Source organism: Equus caballus, chromosome 3 (genome assembly GCF_041296265.1).
Source record: "Equus caballus isolate H_3958 breed thoroughbred chromosome 3, TB-T2T, whole genome shotgun sequence".
Classification (NCBI taxonomy): Eukaryota; Metazoa; Chordata; class Mammalia; order Perissodactyla; family Equidae; genus Equus; species Equus caballus.
Window position 1 is genome coordinate 8,850,090 of NC_091686.1, and position 18,295 is coordinate 8,868,384.

The 18,295-nt window shown below is 38.7% G+C and overlaps 1 protein-coding gene across 5 annotated transcripts in view; it reads right to left on the bottom strand.

Moving 5' to 3' along the window:
- The window catches only part of AMFR (autocrine motility factor receptor), a 44,718-nt gene that overhangs the window by 21,352 nt on the left and 5,071 nt on the right, over positions 1-18,295 (bottom strand). For 4 of the 5 annotated variants that reach the window (XM_023637019.2, XM_070262962.1, XM_070262959.1 and 1 more), the window contains exons 2-8: positions 13,656-13,748; positions 9,896-10,060; positions 7,973-8,125; positions 5,656-5,696; positions 5,365-5,497; positions 3,254-3,387; positions 2,073-2,183 (exon numbers count right to left, since the gene is read on the bottom strand). In XM_023637019.2, coding sequence (XP_023492787.2) covers positions 2,073-2,183; positions 3,254-3,387; positions 5,365-5,497; positions 5,656-5,696; positions 7,973-8,125; positions 9,896-10,060; positions 13,656-13,748 — 830 coding nt within the window. Of the gene's footprint in view, positions 1-2,072; positions 2,184-3,253; positions 3,388-5,364; positions 5,498-5,655; positions 5,697-7,972; positions 8,126-9,895; positions 10,061-13,655; positions 13,749-14,070; positions 14,196-18,295 lie in introns of those variants that run through there. The other variant, XM_070262961.1, reaches the window with a different exon arrangement.

Here is an 18,295-nt window from a genome sequence, read left to right on the forward strand (position 1 = left end):
GCCACTGAACTGTACACTTTACGGTGGTTAACTGGGGCTGGCCCCATGGCCAAGTGGTTAAGTTCGCACGCTCCGCTTTGGCGGCCCAGGGTTTCACTAGTCCGGATCCTGGGCATGGAGATGGCACCACTCATCAAGCCATGCTGAGACAGCATCCTACATGCCACAACTAGAAAGACCCACAACTGAAATATACAACTATGTACTGGGGGCATTTGGGGAGAAAAAGCAGGGAAAAAAAAAAAGATTGGCAACCGTTGTTAGCTCAGGTGCCAATCTTTAAAAAAAAAAAAAAGACGGTTAATTGTATGTTATGTGAATTTTGCCTTAATTGAAAAATTAAATCCTAAAATCAATCTAATTGTATGCTTGAAAATATTTCTTCTGGGCTAAAATACACTCTTTAAGTTATTCTTCCCAACTGTCTCCAGGCTCCTTTGGGACTAACTGAAAGGTTTTGAGAAATGTGTGAATTCTGTGGCCTTCCTATCTCAACAATCAGCACCACTATCCATCCAGTTGCACAGCCACAAAACTAGGAGAATCCCTGACACCTTTAGTCCTCACTTTCCCACAGGCAATCTAGCACCACATGCTCCCTAATCCTTCTCAAATCTGTCCATTTCTCTCCAACTCCACTTCCACCACTGTAGTCCAGCTACTGTACTGCCAACACACACTTGAACCACTGCAGCCATCACTAACTAGGCCCTCTGACTTTTTCAAGCTGCACACCTGAACCCCAACCCCTACTTAAAAACCTTCAATGGCTTCTTACCTTTTCCGAAGGCCCTCAAGCCCCTGCAGGGTCTACCTCCTGCCTGCTTCTCCTGCCTCAGCAAACACCTGGCTTCTCTTTTAGTTCCTTCAACACACCACATTCCCTCCCGCACCAGAGATGTTCCCTCTGTCTCAAATACTCTTCTACCTGATGCCTCCTTTTGCTGTCTTAACTCCTACTCAGCCTCAAGAGTCACTTCCCCCACGTTTGAGTCAGATTCTTTTGTTACAAGCTTCAAGAACCGTGTTCCTTTTCTTTAGAGCACTTATGTCAATTTACACTTACACAGTCATAAATGTGTCTAGGTAATTCATATTTGTCTCCTCCATCAGGCTGTGAGCTTTGTGAAAGCAAAGACTTTCTCTGTCATTTTTATTTTATCCCCAGAACCCAGCACATAAAAAAAAATATGTCAGTACATTTGTTGAGTTCCTGATACCCCACCTCCAAAGCCCTTCTAACATTAAAAAGGAGAAGAAAAGTGATTTGGGAATATCAAATCAGGAAAGGAAGAATAAAGATGTAAAGATTAAAACTTTCTCAATATGCAAAATTGACCACAGATGCAAAAGGCCAAAAGATACCTGAAGGTCCATCAACACCAAAAATGCCCAATCTACTGAGAGACTGATTTAGGTTAAAGAGCCAGAGCCCTGTGAGATCACTAAAAATGAATAATGTAAGGCAACAAGGACTGCAACTCAGAGAGACAAGAAGACTCCATGGGAAAGGACCGAGTCTGTTCCACACGCAGGTCTACTCCAGTCTTGAAGGTTTTCAGAAGATCCTATTTTGTAATCATTGATGACACAGTCACAGTTCTTCTGGACTATCTGATGTTCCTGGTCCAGTCCCCCCTCAGCGTACTTCCCTGGTGTGTGTTTTTATGCTGTTTTTGGGCATGTGCAAAATACAAAAATATACATTCTCTCCCTCCAATTACAGAATAAGCTGTTTGAAAGCAAGGATTCCCCCATCCCTTTCTTTTAAATCTTACAGGCATATTTGCTTTACCTCAGAGCTTAAATAGAGAAGGAATACAAAGACAGCTAACCCATCCAGAAATTAAGATGGCAAACTGTGAGTGGGGAACAGTCCTGCCATGTGGGGAAGAGACTGAGGGATAAAGGAGGAGACCCCAAAGCTTCCCATATCACTCACTACCAGCACCATGGCCAGTCTGAGGTAACGTCCCCACTCCTCTGCTGGGATTACTCTCGAGGGGCACAAAAAGCACCCACGTGCCCTGGACAGAACACCAGTCCCAGGTGGCCCTTCCTGAAGCTCCTACTTGTGGAAAAGATGTCCACAGGGCAGTTTCCTCGCAGCCTGCATGGAGTCCCAGCAGATGGCACAGTCATCATTATTGACAGCCAGCTCCTCGGGAGTTGCAACTGCAAACCTGTAAAAAAACATGCATCCAGCAGGAATCTGTCAATTCCACACATATATACTGAACAACACTTTATACATTTCACCTTGCTAACAGCACAGTTACAGAGGAGTCTTGTTCAGTAAAAAATTTCCAACCATCACAAACATTATACTCACCTTCTCTTCATAGCCCATAGAAGAGCCAGCAAGAAACTTATACAGCCATGCATCACTTAACAACATGGCTATGTTCAGACAAATGCACCATTAGGCAATTTCACCACTGTGTGAACATCATAAGAGTGCACCTCCACAAACCTAGACAGTACAGCCTACCACACACCTAGGCTATACAGTACTACTCTATGGGACCATCATCATATATGTGGTCCAGCATTGACTGAAACATCGTTATGTGGCACATGACTGTACTAACATTGTCTTAACAATGGCTCCTCGTAGTACTGACTTAAGGGAACACTTCTAGGCAAATCAGAGGAGTTAAGATCCCCGAGAGTCAAACTGTTCCCTTGGACACAAAGAGAATATCCATCAATCTCACACCTTTAGGCTTGGTTTAGCTTCAGGTGGGCAAGTGAGTGTCTCCTTCAATGAAGTTAAGAGTGTATAAGAGAGTGTGTGTGTGTGTATGTGTGTAAACATGCATGTAATGAGGCTGACCTTCATAAAATAAAGAAAGCAGAAGCCCAAGGAAGCTTTCATTTAATAATAATGGTGGTAAAAATAATGACATAATAAGAACCTAACATTTACTGGGCACGTACTATAGACCCAGTACTATTCTAAGTATATTACATGTATTATCCCATCAAATCCTCCCAATAGCTCCAGGAAGAAGCTTCTGCTATCATCTCTAGAGATGAAGCCAAAAGCCAAAAGGGGCACAGGCAGTTAAGTAAATTGCCCCAAATCACATGGCAATTACGTGGGGATTTGCACCCACACAGTCTGACTCCAGAGCCTATACTCGTCAGTATTCTGTTAGTTTACAAAAGCAAGTTCTCATATAATCTTGGATCTGTTATTATTAAAGACTAAAATGAGTAAACTTGGCAACATCAACTTGTGCTTACTTACCTGGCTTCCATGTTCCCAACCACACGCAAATAGTTCTTATGTCGACGGATTCGACGCTGCACCTCATGAAACAGGTAACGCAGCTGCATAAAGATGACCAAGCTGGCCATGGATAACCAGATGTTGCCAAATAACTTAACAAAAGGGAAAGAGAACGAAACATGCAATAAAAATGAATGCGAACTTGCTAGTGCTGAAGGTGAGGTGTGTAACAAAAGCTCTTAATTGTTGGTGAAGGTGAACTGGAACAATCGTTCAGGAAGCAAATGCATATATTTATCTCACTACCCTAAACAATGTACATGCTCTTTGGCCTAGTCATTCCAGCACCAGGAATCTTTCCTGAGGAACTAATCAGAAATTTAAAAGCTTTCTGCAGAAAGATGTCCATCCACGCAATTATAAAAAAGAAAATCAGAAAATGAACAAAATGCCCAGTAGGGGAATATTTAGGTTGTAAACTCATATAATATAATATTATATAGTCACTAATTATATTTATTATAAAATATAATTACAAATTAATATTATATTTTATATATAACTTTTTTTTTTTTTGAGGAAGATTAGCCCTGAGCTAACATCTGCCGCCAATCCTCCTCTTTGTGCTGAGGAAAACAACCTCAGCTAACACCCGTGGCCATCTTCCCCTACTTCATATGTGTGACGCCTGCCACAGCATGGCTTGATGAGCGGTGCCATGTCCGCACCTGGGATCTGAACAGGCGAACCCCGGGCCGCTGAAGCAGAACGTGCAAACTTAACCGCTGCCCCAATATATGTCACATTTTTAAAGATTACATGGGAAAATAATATTCGTTAAGCAAAAAAAGCAGGATAAAACTACCTAAAAAAACTAAAGCATGACTTAAAAAAATTATGTAAAGATGTGAAATAGCAAACTACTGAATACAATCTAAGTAACCCATTATAGGAGCTGGTTAATCAAATCATCACACATCTATGTGGTGGGATCTTTGTCTTGAAGGCATTAAAACAGCTGAGAAGAACTGCACAGGAAACTGCCCATAATACATCAGCTAAAGAAACTAAACTGTGCGTCCAAACATGATCTCACTCTATGAACGCATATCTTTGAGTATAGAAAGGAACACTAGACACAATAAAATGTTAACAGTTATCTCTGGGCATTTGTTTTGGGGGGGGGCCTCTTTTTTTAACAAAAGCTATACATTTTGTTTTTAAGTATATTTTCAAAGTTACTTTCAAAAAGTAGACTTAGAAATGTGCTGTTTCTAAACCAATAATTTGTAAGTGTTACTTTGATAGGCTTATAATTTAAATAAATTGCCAACCAAATATACCAATTCTCACCATTATTAGATCACCGAAGTGCTAACCAATGAAGCAGGTTTCCAACATTGTAATTTCTTGCTTACCAAAGTAAAATGTAAACAATAAAGGAGGGGAAATTAAGTATAAAGTTGGTTGTTTTTGTTTGTCTTGTTTGGTGAGGAAGATTGGCCCTGAGCTACCATCTGTTCCCAATCTTCCTCTTTTTGCTTGAGGAAGATTGTTGCTAACATCTATGCCCATCTTCCTCTATTTTATGTGGGATGCTGCCAGAGCCTGGATTGACAAGCAGTGCTAGGTCTGCGCCTGGGATCTGAACCAGTGAACCCCAGGCCACTCAAGCAGAGCGGGTGAACTTAACCACTACGTCACCGGGCCAGCCCCTACATATTTTGTTTTTAATTACAAAGATGGAAAAGTTATGAATCCATGAAGTAGCTAACACTGTGAGAATTTCCTCACCATCTACAAAGTAACTGCTAAATATTAGAAGCCATAAGAACTAAGGGGAGAGATATTCCCTTAATTTCATGCTAAAAGAATTATCTACTGACTTGGTCGGTGGAGGTAACTAAGTCTCTCAGGAGATTTAGCAAACTCCTGAGGTGGGTACCAGCCAAGGTGGTTCCACGACACTGCTTTACACCCAGCGGCAAAAAGAGGGAGAGGCGCAGCTGCATTTGTTTTTACAGTCTTTCAATGACATCCACAAAAGTTTCATTTCTTAACGTACTAACCAGGTCTCCTAATTCTGAAAAACTTAGCTCTCTGTTAGAGCTCCTTCTGAGGAAACGTACCAACATGTGAATGTGGTGCATGAGGTCCAGGGACAAGAGAGTGAGCTCCATGACAAAATCGGTGTAATAGACATACGTCCCCTTTCCTTCCCATGTCCCTTCGTGGTTGAGGTCCCAAAGGTGAATTACATATCTGCAGGGAATAGAGAAAAATCATCTTAATCACTTACTGTCATAATTGAATTTGGTTTAAACGTGATACAGTACAGTCACATTTTTATATTTTATACATATCTTAAAATCAACTGTATGAGTAGACCTCAATCACCTCCCTCCCAAATTTCTACTCACCTTAAAATCACATGAGCAGTCCTCACTGTCACAAGAAGAGACTGTAAGAAAAAAGACACATTTTTTCTTTTTTTGGTAAAATTTAGGATTGCTCAGGCCAAATTTACTTTACAAAATGATAAGAGACAAACGTTTCTCAGTTCAATTAAAAATCAGGTAAGGGAATTGAAGGAAGCTGATCAGAAGGTACAAACTTCCACTTATAAGATAAATAAGTACTGGGGATGTAACGTACAGCATGGCGACCACAGTTAACACTGCCGTGTGGCATACTAAAAACTGTGAAGAGAGTATATCCTAAAAGTTCTCATCACAAGGAAAAAGTCATTTTTTTTCCTTTTCTTCTCTTTTGGTATCAATATGAGATGAAGGATGTTACGGAAACTTATTGTGGTAATCCTTTCACAACATACATGAGTCAAGTCATTATGCTGTACACATTAAACTTCTACAGTGCTGTATGTCAATTACATCTCCGTGAAACTGAAAGGGGGAAAAAGCAGGTTGTCCAAGTTTAGCAACCATTTTATTTCACCTGCTTGAAATTTCCATGGAACATAACCTAGAAATTTTCATAACCTAGAAATCCAACTTTTACTGAGCCTTTCCCTGTTGAGAGATGACAACCAATCACACCTGTCCATTTCCTGAGGATGCCGTCTACAATCTTGAGGTTCATTCTAGTTGTCTGATGATCACTTCTGTTTTATACAGCAGTCACCATAAATGATTACCTAAAAGGGTGTCTGAAAACTTGGTGACCCTATAGCCAAGGACAGCTTAGGTGCTACCATCCTAGATATGAGTACCTACTCTCCAAGTAACTCTTTGTGCATTCCCTTTGCCTACACAGAAGAAAAGAGAATGAAGGAAATCAAAAATAAAATAAGCTCCTCATGGTATTTTGTATTATAGAAATTGATATTAAGAAAAATTTCCTCTTCCTCTACTAGCATAGAACTGTTACATTATTTATGTTTGAGATTAGGAAACTCCCATTTATAAAAGGAAAATATTTTACATAGAAGAGAAACACAACAAATATAAAAATATGATTCACTTCAAAATATCAAATCTGTAACATAATTATCTTAAAAGAATAAACAGTAACGAGCTAAAATAAAAATATGTACTATAGTATGATCCAATAGGCCTAATCTAAATGTCTTTATTTTTAGGTACACCTTTTTCAAAGTTTGGCCTAATATTAACTAAAAGGTAAAGAACCAAAAAGGGAGAACACAGAATCATTCAAATGGTGATTTGTAATAAAATCGATCTAAAGCAAACTAATTAACTTAAGTCAGTGTAAAGTTTTAAACAGATTTTTTTTAAGAGGAAATACAGTTGTTTACCTTTCATATACAGAAAATAGTCAACTAGGATTGTAAATGTTTTTATTAAGTACTTGAATGATGTTCCTTTTCTAATTTTACTTACACTACTATATTATACTCTGAAATGAATGCTATTAAGCAAAATTTTAACCCTATTCTAACAAATTCGCAATTAGTAGTTCAAACTTAGTAAGAAATTTTGATACTAGCTAATTAGCTTCAGTATATTTATTATTTCATTTTTTCCATTAATAATAGCAATTATGGGCAAGATAAAAGTATTTCACCTTTGGCCTGAGGCAAAAAGCAAATACAACCACTGAATATAAGGATATACAAAAAATTTTATTTCTATTGAACAGAAATTGGTATTTTCTGATTTAAAAAGTAAATTTTAAAATATACAAGAATATCTCAAATTAGTCTTTCAAAATAATGATTATAGTTTATATATTTATATTACTCTGTAAAATCTTAATTTATGCCATATCTAAAAAAACCAATTATAGAGTATTTGCTCATTAATCCCCACCAATCATTGTTTATAACATCTTCAGGGGAAGAGCCTTCCTACTGAGGAGCCATAGGACTTGGATGGTACCAAGTGCCTCTCTGGAACCTTAAGCAATTCACTTTACCCTCTATGCCTACTTCCCCTTCATAACTGGGAATATTAAAATGAATCAATACATGTAGGGTATTTAGAAAAGCCTCAGCATACAATAAGCACTATATAAATGTTGGCAAAAATAATTACTTTTTATTAGGTTGTAGCAAGGATTACACGAAATAACACACATGAAAGCATTCAGGACCACTACTCAACACAATACAAAGCAACTCAAAAACACTTGTTAAAATGAAAGACCAAATACCCATCAGTTACTTCGTGAGTGAAAATCATCTGTCAATAATCCTCTAGCTTCCTTGAAAATATACAGGAAAATAATCAGAGCAAAAACCCATGTCTGCCATCTTACCTCTGCGGCCATGAAAGCCAATGTGTGCATCCCATGGGTGTAGCCTGTGACACAACAGACAACTGCTAATCCACAGCAGGAAAGCAGCATAGCGATCAGCAGAGACAGAACTCGGCCGTGGCTACTCATAGGTGTGGTGGGAGAAAAGGAAAGCTGAAACACACAGAACAGGAGAACGAAGCTCATTCTTTTTTATGGCAGTGTTGAACTTCACTGAGAAACTCAAGGTTAATCTCAGTGTCTTTGCCTGGGGATCTGTGCTGTACGGCCGAATGCAAAGCACAGAAATACATCCCATTACTAGATGGTCAAAACTCTCCCCCCAACCTAAATATGAGTAGGAGCTGATATTTAGAGATCTATATCATTTATCAAATATAACAATACACATTATATTTTCATCTCCAATTCTCAAGGATCCTCTTACCACTAGGATTATAAACCTCTAGAAGCAAGTTTCCAAAGGCGTGTAATTCTTCTAACGTTCAACAGGACTCTGGACAGTTATACATTATGTTGTATTTCCTTCTCAACCTTGCTCTAGCTCTCCTTCCCAAAATTCACTTGGAGGACATTGCTAGTCTGCTTAGGGCTAGGACAACCGAAAGATAATCTAGATTGCATTATAATGCTATGTTAATGGTATACAAGGAGAGGCAACAGATGGAAAAGCCAGCCTGGAGCTGTGACTCGTGAGCATGAAGGTGTGGATAACAAATCAGTTAGGGAGGTCAGAAGCTCCTCTTCTGGAGCCAGAATGGGGGTTGAACAGTGAAACAGCTAAAGGCTTTGAGACTGAGATTAGCTCACAAGGAGGCACAAGGACCACCTGGTCCTTGAGGACTAGGTCAAGAAAAGGGCACACAAGGCTCAGGAACGGGTTTAACTGAGGGGCAGAACTGCAGGTGCATGTTTACCCGGGATCCCCGAGATTAGTTCCAGAGCACTAACGAGTGAGGGTTCATCTGCACAGCTCAGATCTGAAACCAAGAGACAGATCTTGTACTCAAACAGAAAAGGATTCACTTCTCCAGGGACCAAGGAAGCCAAGAGAGCTAATTCAGTCCTCACCCAGGGGTGGAAACAGTGTAAACTAGTCAGAAAGAAGGGCTCCAAGAAATAGAGTAAGAGGGAAACAAATGGAAGGAGAATAGAACAGAAAATACCTAGACGAGACCAGCTTTTATTCCGTTTATATATTAAGGTTTCCTTGCACTGTGATCAAAACAGTTTGCGTAGGTGAACTGACCCCACGTGGCCTGTAGTAACGTAATACACTATTGGGTAGGGGAAGAAACCTCTCTAGGAGACAGTGATCCTGCACTCCTCGGGCTCTGCAAAACGTTTCTCGAGAAACAGGCCATGGGTACCTGATCCAGGAGCCTTCCCTTGGAGGGCTACTCTGAACACGCCTGTTATGGTTCACTCATTACCATGTCCTCCCTTCCCCGTGCGGGAATATGTTCCAAGGCCCCCAATGGATGCCTGAAGCTGGCAGACAGTACTAAACCCTACATATACTATGGTTTTTCCGATACATACATACCTATGATAAATTTTTATTTATAAATTAGGCACAGTAAGAGATTAACAAAAATAACTAATAATAAAATAGAACAATTATAATACACTATAATAAAAGTTATGTGAAGTGGTGTCTGCCTCTCAAAATATGTTACTGTACTGTACTCATCCTTCTTCTTGTGATGATGTAAGACGATAAAATGCCTGCGTGATGACATGCAGTAAGTGAATGCTACTAATGACCTCCGGACATACATTTCAAGAATGATCATCTGCTTCCAGACCACGGCTGACTGATACCGTGGAAAGCAAAACCACCGATAAGGGGGGACTACTGTATACAATTCAAACCTGGCAAATGTGTGACTGAATGAGGAAAGAGCTTTGCTAAAAACTCACGTATTCAAATCGGTCCTTGCAGAGCTGAACCATCAGATGCAGAAATACAAGTCCTGCAAACCAGAGGCACCACATGACCACCTCTTCCACTGTCTGGACATTCAGCACACCAAAAATGAAAATGAACTTGTAGAAAATAAAATTCCAAAACTTGTCTTTGAGGTGCTAAAAGGAAAAATATTTATAAAGGTGAGTACCATTATACCTAAGCCATTTAAGAGAAACTGAACATAACAAAAGCTGGCTTCTATGGAGAAAATATTCTATACCGAGCTTTCTAACATTGTCCGCAAGAAAATACAAGGTAAGGAAAAAAATAAGCCCTCTGAACAATAAAGGTAAGACACCTACAAAACAATTTGTAGTCTTTGTATTGTTAGTCAGTCAATTCTGGAATTTTAGCCATTAAAAGGGGAGTGGTGTTAGTCTAGTACCTTATGTATTAAGAAATAATCATATACTTCCAAAGCAAAATAAAAAGAACAGTGAGGGCTACAAGTATCATTTTTAATACTTCTGTTCTCTGGATTCTTAAAACAAACAATAGAAAGGATCAGATTTTCTTCTTTTTTTTTTTAACATCCTTCAGATTAAAAAATAACATGCTCATTTGCCAAACCATAATCAATACCATACAAAAAAGTACAAAGAAAAGTAAAACAAAAATGTCTGAACATTTCTATAGTCTTTCCCCATGCACAAAACATTAATTTTTATACCCTGCTTTATTTCACTTATCCTATTGTAAGAACCTTACCAGCGTCAGTGAATATTCTCTGAATATACCATTTTAGTGGTTACAGATGGGACAATGAAACTGTTCTTAATTTTTCACCATTCAGAAAATGTTGCAACGAATATCTTTGTGTGAGTTTCTATTTCTTCAGCATTATAGAATCAAAGCTACAAACGTTGTTATGGTTTCTGGTAAGTAACATCCACCTGATTTCCAAAGAAGTTGTATAAACGTGCACTCCTATGAGCAGTGTCTAAGTGCATCTGCTTCACTGTACTTTCCTACACTGAGGGCTTCCCATTTTAAAAATCTTTACTATCCTGAAGAAAAGGGGGATGAGTGGCATCTAGCCAACAGGTATTAAAATAGACTATCAAGGGTTGGCCCGGTGGTACAGTGGTTAAATTCGCACGTTCTGCTTCTAGGCGGCCCGGGGTTCACCAGTTTGGATCCCGGGTGTGGACATGGCACTGCTTGGCAAAAGCCATGCTGTGGCAGGTGTCCCACATATAAAGTTGAGGACAATGGGCATGGACGTTAGCAGGGCCAGTCTTCCTCAGCAAAAAGAGGAGGTTTGGCAGTAGTTAGCTCAGGGCTAATCTTCCTAAAAAAAAATAAAATAAAATAGACTATCAAGCCATCTATAGGAGTGGTGGGAACTGAGTGAGAGGATAAGGAAGAAAACATGACTTCTAAGTATACTTTTATGTATGGTTTTGAACAACATAAATGTTTCACAAATTCAAAAAATTAACAGATAAAAAGCAAAAATTGAATAAAAACAGAACTAATTAAACCTAAATGTGTAACAAATTGATAACAGGACTACTTAAAAAATTATTTTGAGAACTTTCACACACTGTACTCTGCCTGTACGCCCTTTGTACAGAGAATAAAATGAACTTGGAATCTTGGTGAATGTCTGTTTCCAGAGCTGGGGCAGGTAAAGCACAAGGTGAACCTAGGACATTTTGTGCCCTGGTTTTGGATCTTTGCTCCACCACCTATTTGCTGTGTGACTTTGGGCAAGTCACTTAAGATCCCTGTGCTTTGGTTTCCCCATCTACAGGATGGGTCTTATAACAACGGCATATCTGCTGAGAGAACTAAATAAGTTAATATATGCACAGTGCTTAGACAGGTACCATAGTAGGCATTCAGTGCTTAAAACAAAATTGTTTGTTCTAAACCTCCACTTAACAGTTTATTATTTGTCCCATTTTAGGTATTCAGTGTCTTTGCCTCTAGCATTTCTTTATTTCTTGAACTTTAAGCACCCACAGAGCAAACCTATGTCAATTGTGTAGAGTTCTAACTAAAAATGGTGCTTAATAAAATGCTACCAGATGACATTAGTCAAAAAATAAGTCATCACAGAACAGCATGAAAGATGTGATCTATACTGAAAAAACTGAAAGCAGAGTTGAGTAACACATGTGCCCATTATGATTACCTCTAGGTACTGTAAAAATCTCTGTAATACTCCAACGTTATTACGTTTTCTGCAAATTTTGAATTGATATTTAACATTTTAGGAAAAAGAAGGTAGTATATAAGGCCCACTGGTGCCAGATCAATTTACCAGCCATTAGATGGCCGGCCTGGCCTGACCAACTTCTGGCCCACAAATCAAAAGTTCTCAAAGCACAAAGAAGTATCCTATTAAAGAACTCTACACTCCACTGATCCCATCCAGGAGACCTTTGGAGTTGGTATTTTGGAGAAAGCGCTGCATACTCACTAATGAAAAATCTCTGGCAAAACAAATACTCCTGCTCACAGCAGCATACAAGGGCTCAACCACACCATGACTGCATTTCACCTCTAAACTAGGACCTCAGCTGATTTGGTAACAGGAAATATGGGATGAAAGGGTAGGTAAGGAGTGAAGCATTGTTGTACCTCTTTTTTGTTTTGTTTTTTTTTTTGGAAGAACAGCCCTGAGCTAACCACCACCAATCCTCCTCTTTTTGCTGAGGAAGATCAGCCCTGAGCTAACATCCACACCCATCTTCCTTGCTTTATACATGGGCCGCCTACCACAGCATGGCTTTTTGCCAAGTGGTGCCATGTCCACACCCGGGATCCTAACTGAGAATCCCAGGCCGCCGAGAAGGGGAACGTGTGAACTTAACCACTGTGCCACCGGGCCGGTCCTGCATTGTTCTACTCTTAATGTCATGAGTCCTGTGTTTCACTACTGGCATAAGATAAAGTAAAATATAGTTTTGTTAGTATGTTGTTGTTTTAAAGGCCAGTTCTAAATTCCGATTTTAAAACATACCATTGTGCACTCTGTCCACTAAAATCCTTGGGGAACTGCCAATCTGTATGGTATGCTTGTGGCATAATTCCTTAAGGAGGGCATGTTCGGTTCATATATACATTCTGAGAGTAATGTTCAAACATCAGACTATCTCATCTGAAACAGGAACAAGTCACCTAATTTTCTGCTCATAAAATAATGAATCTTAATTTACTTTTCACAGAGAAAAATTAAAATCTCAATAAATTCCTTGGAAAAGAACCCATAATCTAAAGAGTGATATTTATGATTATTCAAACTAAAACAAATCTATGCTTCTTTAAAATCTACATCACAAAAGTCATGGGAAAAATAGCTACAGAGAACAATATTGGGAAAACTTGGCTACATTGAATATGGACTGTGGATTATATAAATTATTTTATCAAGGTTTAATTTCCTGATTTTGATCATTGTGCTATGGTTATGTAAGAAAACGTCCTTGCTCTTACAAAATACATATTGAAGTACTTGGGAGTAACAGGGTGTGATGTCTACAACTTACTCTCAAGTGGATCAGAAAAAATACGTATATGTAAATAAAAGGCAAATGTTAAAGCAAATGGAAAAAAATGTTAACAACTGTAAATCTGGATAAAGGATATATGGGAGTTCTTCATCGTATTCGTGCAACTTTCCCATAAGTTTGAAATTCCACCAAATACACAGTTAAAAAAAAAATCTGGTCACAAGAATCCATTCTTGCTGTCTGGGCTTACCTGTCTCTCGCTCACTCGAAGAGGGCCAAACACAATACATTGGATTAGCTTAGCCACCAACATCAACACACAGCAAGCAGTGTTTACTAGAACCTGTACACAAACCAAAGAAAGGAAGTTTATTTCCTCCTGTTTAAAAATAAAAGCAGTTCTAAAATTTTATATTAGGGATTCAGCCATCACTTCTAATGACTGAGCCTTTCCAGTTCTCTACTAGTATAAGGTAAGTGATATCTGAAGGGGCACACTTATTTATGGGTGGTGGGGGTAGGGATGAGGAGTGGGAGGAGAGGCACCAGCTTGCCAGTAATTCACAGAGCCCTGTCCCAATACGTACCCTCCAGCAGCCCATCTTCCCAGTCAGACAACTCAACTGTGTATAAACTTTGTACAGTACGTATAAAGCTGTATGTACCTTATAAACCGTAGGTGTCTCCTAGGTACATCATTTCCCACATTAAGATTCTGATAGCCTTAAGAAAACTTTTCTAGCATATGAAGTTATCATGAACAGTAAAATCCAGCACCCAAATATCCTGCCTGCCCTGTCAAACAAATAGAAGGTAGGGAGAGGAAGGTAGATGGTCACAACAAAGTCACAAGACCATGAAGAACTGATAGAAAATATATTGTAAACATATTTTATTTTAAAAATAAAATAAAATAAATATCTAAAAATATATTGCAATGGGACAATCAGCCAACCAAAAGATACGCTAGGCTTGGTGTTGGCCTTAAAGTAAAGGTTCTGGGGCATTAGAGGGGAGTGGAATCAAGAAACCAAGAAGAAGAAAACTGGCAGGAGCGGCCGAGAACTGAAAGGCAACCATGACACACCAATGTAAGACCAAAGCCTTCTTTAACGGGGGGGATGAAATCTTTTTTAAATAATTGAGAGGTGGATATCCTTACACTTAAACAACAAATCTAATGCTTACAAAATGAAAGCGCGCGCGGCCCCTGACCGAGAGGCTAGTGTGGCACATCACATTATTGATGCTTAAGTGATTTTCAAAACTCTGCACGACCCAAAAAAGTCAAAAGACCTTGATAAAGACAGTAAAGATAACTTTTAGTTAGAGCAAATGAAAACGAACATGAACTCAATGTAAAGGCTGCTTCAAACTTTGTTTCACTATGTTTACAGGAAGGTGGTCATATTCCTCTTCCCAGGTCATTCTTCCGTCTACTTTTAAAAGAAGCAAATGATATTGAAAAAAAAAAGAAAGAAAGAAAAGAAAAGGAAGGTGAGGGAAAAGAGTAATATAAGAAAGCAAGCTCTCTAAGGTCTCTTTAGGTTCCCCTTACTGTCTCACACCCCTCTGGGAGAACACATAGTGGCATCCTGATTCATTATAAAAAGATTAAATTATGTTTAGTTCTAGTCTGCCTGTCTAATGGGGCAAGGAAGTACATGAGATATATATATATATATATACATATATATAATTTTTTTTTTTACCAGCACCAGTATAAAGCAGGGTGATAGGAGCAGCTGTAGTTTTTGTTTTTCTGTTTTTTTGATTTTTGGTTTTTGCTGGGAAAGATTTGTCCTAAGCTAACATCTGTTGCCAATCCTCCTCTCATTTTTACCCCTCACCAGATCCCCAGCACATGGTTGTATATTCTAGTTGTAAGTCCTTCTAGTTCTTCCATGTGAGCTGCCACCACAGCACGGCTACTGACAGATGAGTAGTGTGGTTCTGCACCCGGGAACCAAACCTGGGCTGCCCAAGCAGAACACGCCAACGAACTTTAACCACTAGACCATCACGGCTGGCTCATGGTATATTTTTAAAGAAGCGAAACAAAAATAGTTTTGCTGAAAAATGAAACCATTCCAGTAATTAAATCCTTCAAATAACCAGTAAAAAATTCAAATTAGTTATCCAAAACATCCTGTATCCCTAACTTATGACTCCCTCTGGAACAGCTCTATTCAAAACTTTCCCACAAATAGCTTAGAATACTAATTTTTAAGGACAGGAAATAGATTTTAAAAAGGCTCCTCTTCACTGTCAATGGCTCTACACCAGTCAATGGGAACCTCAGTCAGGTTAATTAAGAAAAATGTCATAAGACAAAACCACAACCACAACCCCTCATGCCACATCCACTAGCTGAAGAGGATTTTTCAAATCAGCCAAATATCCCCCAGCCTAATAACAACACAATTTTAAAAAAGAATTCTTCCTGTTTTTGCATGCAGGCACATGAAGCAAAGAAATAAATTCAATATAGTTAGCATCTACTTGATCGTGGGATACGGAAGGTTAAGAGAAGTGAGGGAGATCTGGACCTGCCCTCGAGAACTCTGAGTATCTACAAGACATGGAACTTGGCTGGTACGCAGCTAACAGACCAAGCCAACTGGTGTGACAGCAATGAAGGAGAAAAATCAATTTTAGGGTCACTTAATCATTTCTCTACCCAAAACAGCATTCTCAAACATCTTAGGTTACAAAACAAAAAATAAAGTATTATTTAGTATTTCTCAGTTAAACTTCTTTTAACAAGTTTTTCTGAGTTTAAAAATAAGGTTTAAAAATTCTATCTTTGATTTACAAAAAAGAAAGTGAAAGTTTCTCATAATCCCATCACCCACCAATAACCCTTTCTTAATTTAAATGGCAGACTTAAAAATTAGAAAGGCTAAAAAGGAAAAAAAGGCTTGAGAAAGTATACTGATATTAGAAAGGGAATTTAGGCAAAAAGAAAGAGACAACCATTTGTGAACTTTAGATGAAAGCTACAGCTACTAAGGATTAGAAACAACTAAAAATTATTTCAAGGTTAGGTACAAACTGTTTTTAAAAATACCTTACCAATTATTAATAACTATTTACTCTATGTCTATTTATAGAAAAATGTCTTAATTTCACAAACATTATGTCGCTCCAATAAGGATACGCTAAATTCTCAACTTTAAAATTGACAAAGTCTTGAAAAATTGTAAATATGGAAAGAAACATAATCGCTGCAATTCTCATTTAAAAGCAAATCCCAAATCAGATCCCACTAGGTCACCAGGGATATTCTTACAGAAACAACACTTCAGGCCAGATTTAAATCCACAGAACCAAGACAAACCGTCTCCCTCCAACAATCATAATGAGGCTCACTTCCAGCACGGCTAGTCTGAACCACCGCTTTAGCCAGGCAGACCACAGTAAAAGCACCAACCTCATTTTAACTTCTCTATACTGCTAACTAATTTTTCCTTGCAGGCAGAATTCAAACTTAAATGTAAGTATAAGGAGTTCACCGGAGCAGTGTTTACAATAGCAGAAAAATGGAAAACATTTAAATGTCCATTGGGGAGATAGTTCAATAAACTGTAAAACAGCCATTCAGTGGAATACAATGAAGCCAGGAAAACTAACTCAGTAGCTCTACATTTACCAGTGTTATACAGAAACTTCAAGATAATTTGATCACTGAAAAGAAAAGCAAAGTCTACATATGTGAATACTATGCTACCTCCTGTGTAAAAAAAAAAGAGTATTTATACATACACATTTGTAAAACATGCAGATGGGAACAGTGTCAAGGACTTGATCATGATCAATGTGGCTATTTCTTAGTCTCCTACTTAACACCAGCACTAATTACAAGAAAGTGGTAATGGCCACTTCTAGGGGAGGGAATCAGGTAGCAGACAGAGGGAGATTTACTTATCACTGTCTATCACTTGTGTACCTTTTGATTGTTGTATCATGAGCAATGCATTTATTTTTTTAATTAATTTTAAAATCTATTAAACTAATTTGGCCTGCTTTGAAATTCCACATTATTTTTCTTATCATATGATAGGAGACTGACGAGTAACAAACCAAAACTGGGTGGCCTAAGTCCCAAGTTAACCTGTTACAACACACAGTATTTCTACTATATTAAAAGACTTCAGGAAAGTTTCGGGGCTGGCCCCGTGGCCGAGTGGTTAAGTTCGCGCGATCCACTGCAGGCGGCCCAGTGTTTCGTTGGTTTGAATCCTGGGCACGGACATGGCACTGCTCACTGAGCGACGCTGAGGCAGAGTCCCACATGCCACAACTAGAAGGACCCACAATGAAGAATAGACAACTATGTACTGGGGGGGGGGGGGGGGCTTTTGAGAGAAAAAGGAAAAAATTTTTAAAAATCTTAAAAAAAAAAAAAAAGAAAAGTTTCTTATATCTATAGCACTGTAAAAACTTTAATATTTTTTTTAAAACCTCACCAAACATCTTTACTTTTCATTAGTCTACATAAAATGAAAACAAGTTTTGCTTGTCCCTGAGCAGCCTGTAACAGAACAGGTCAGAGAGCAGTGACTCAAGGAACCCCGACTTACATCAAATTTAAACTCATTCCATCTACTCTAAGGCCCCATAAGAAAACTTCCCTCCCAGAACGGTTCTACTGTTCTACTGGAGAAAACAGAAACTAAATTCTCAGCCAGCTGAAGACCTTCAAGGAAAAGAAAAGACGGTGGCGACAAATGGCTTAGCCACATTTACCACTGTGTAACCCTGGAGGTATTTTTCATCCTGTAAAATGCTGGCCACCAATGGGGCAGTATCCATGAGCCTGTGAGGACACGCAGCTAACCTACCAGGAACTGCTTCAAGGACATGAGCAATATGGATATTTCTTAGTCT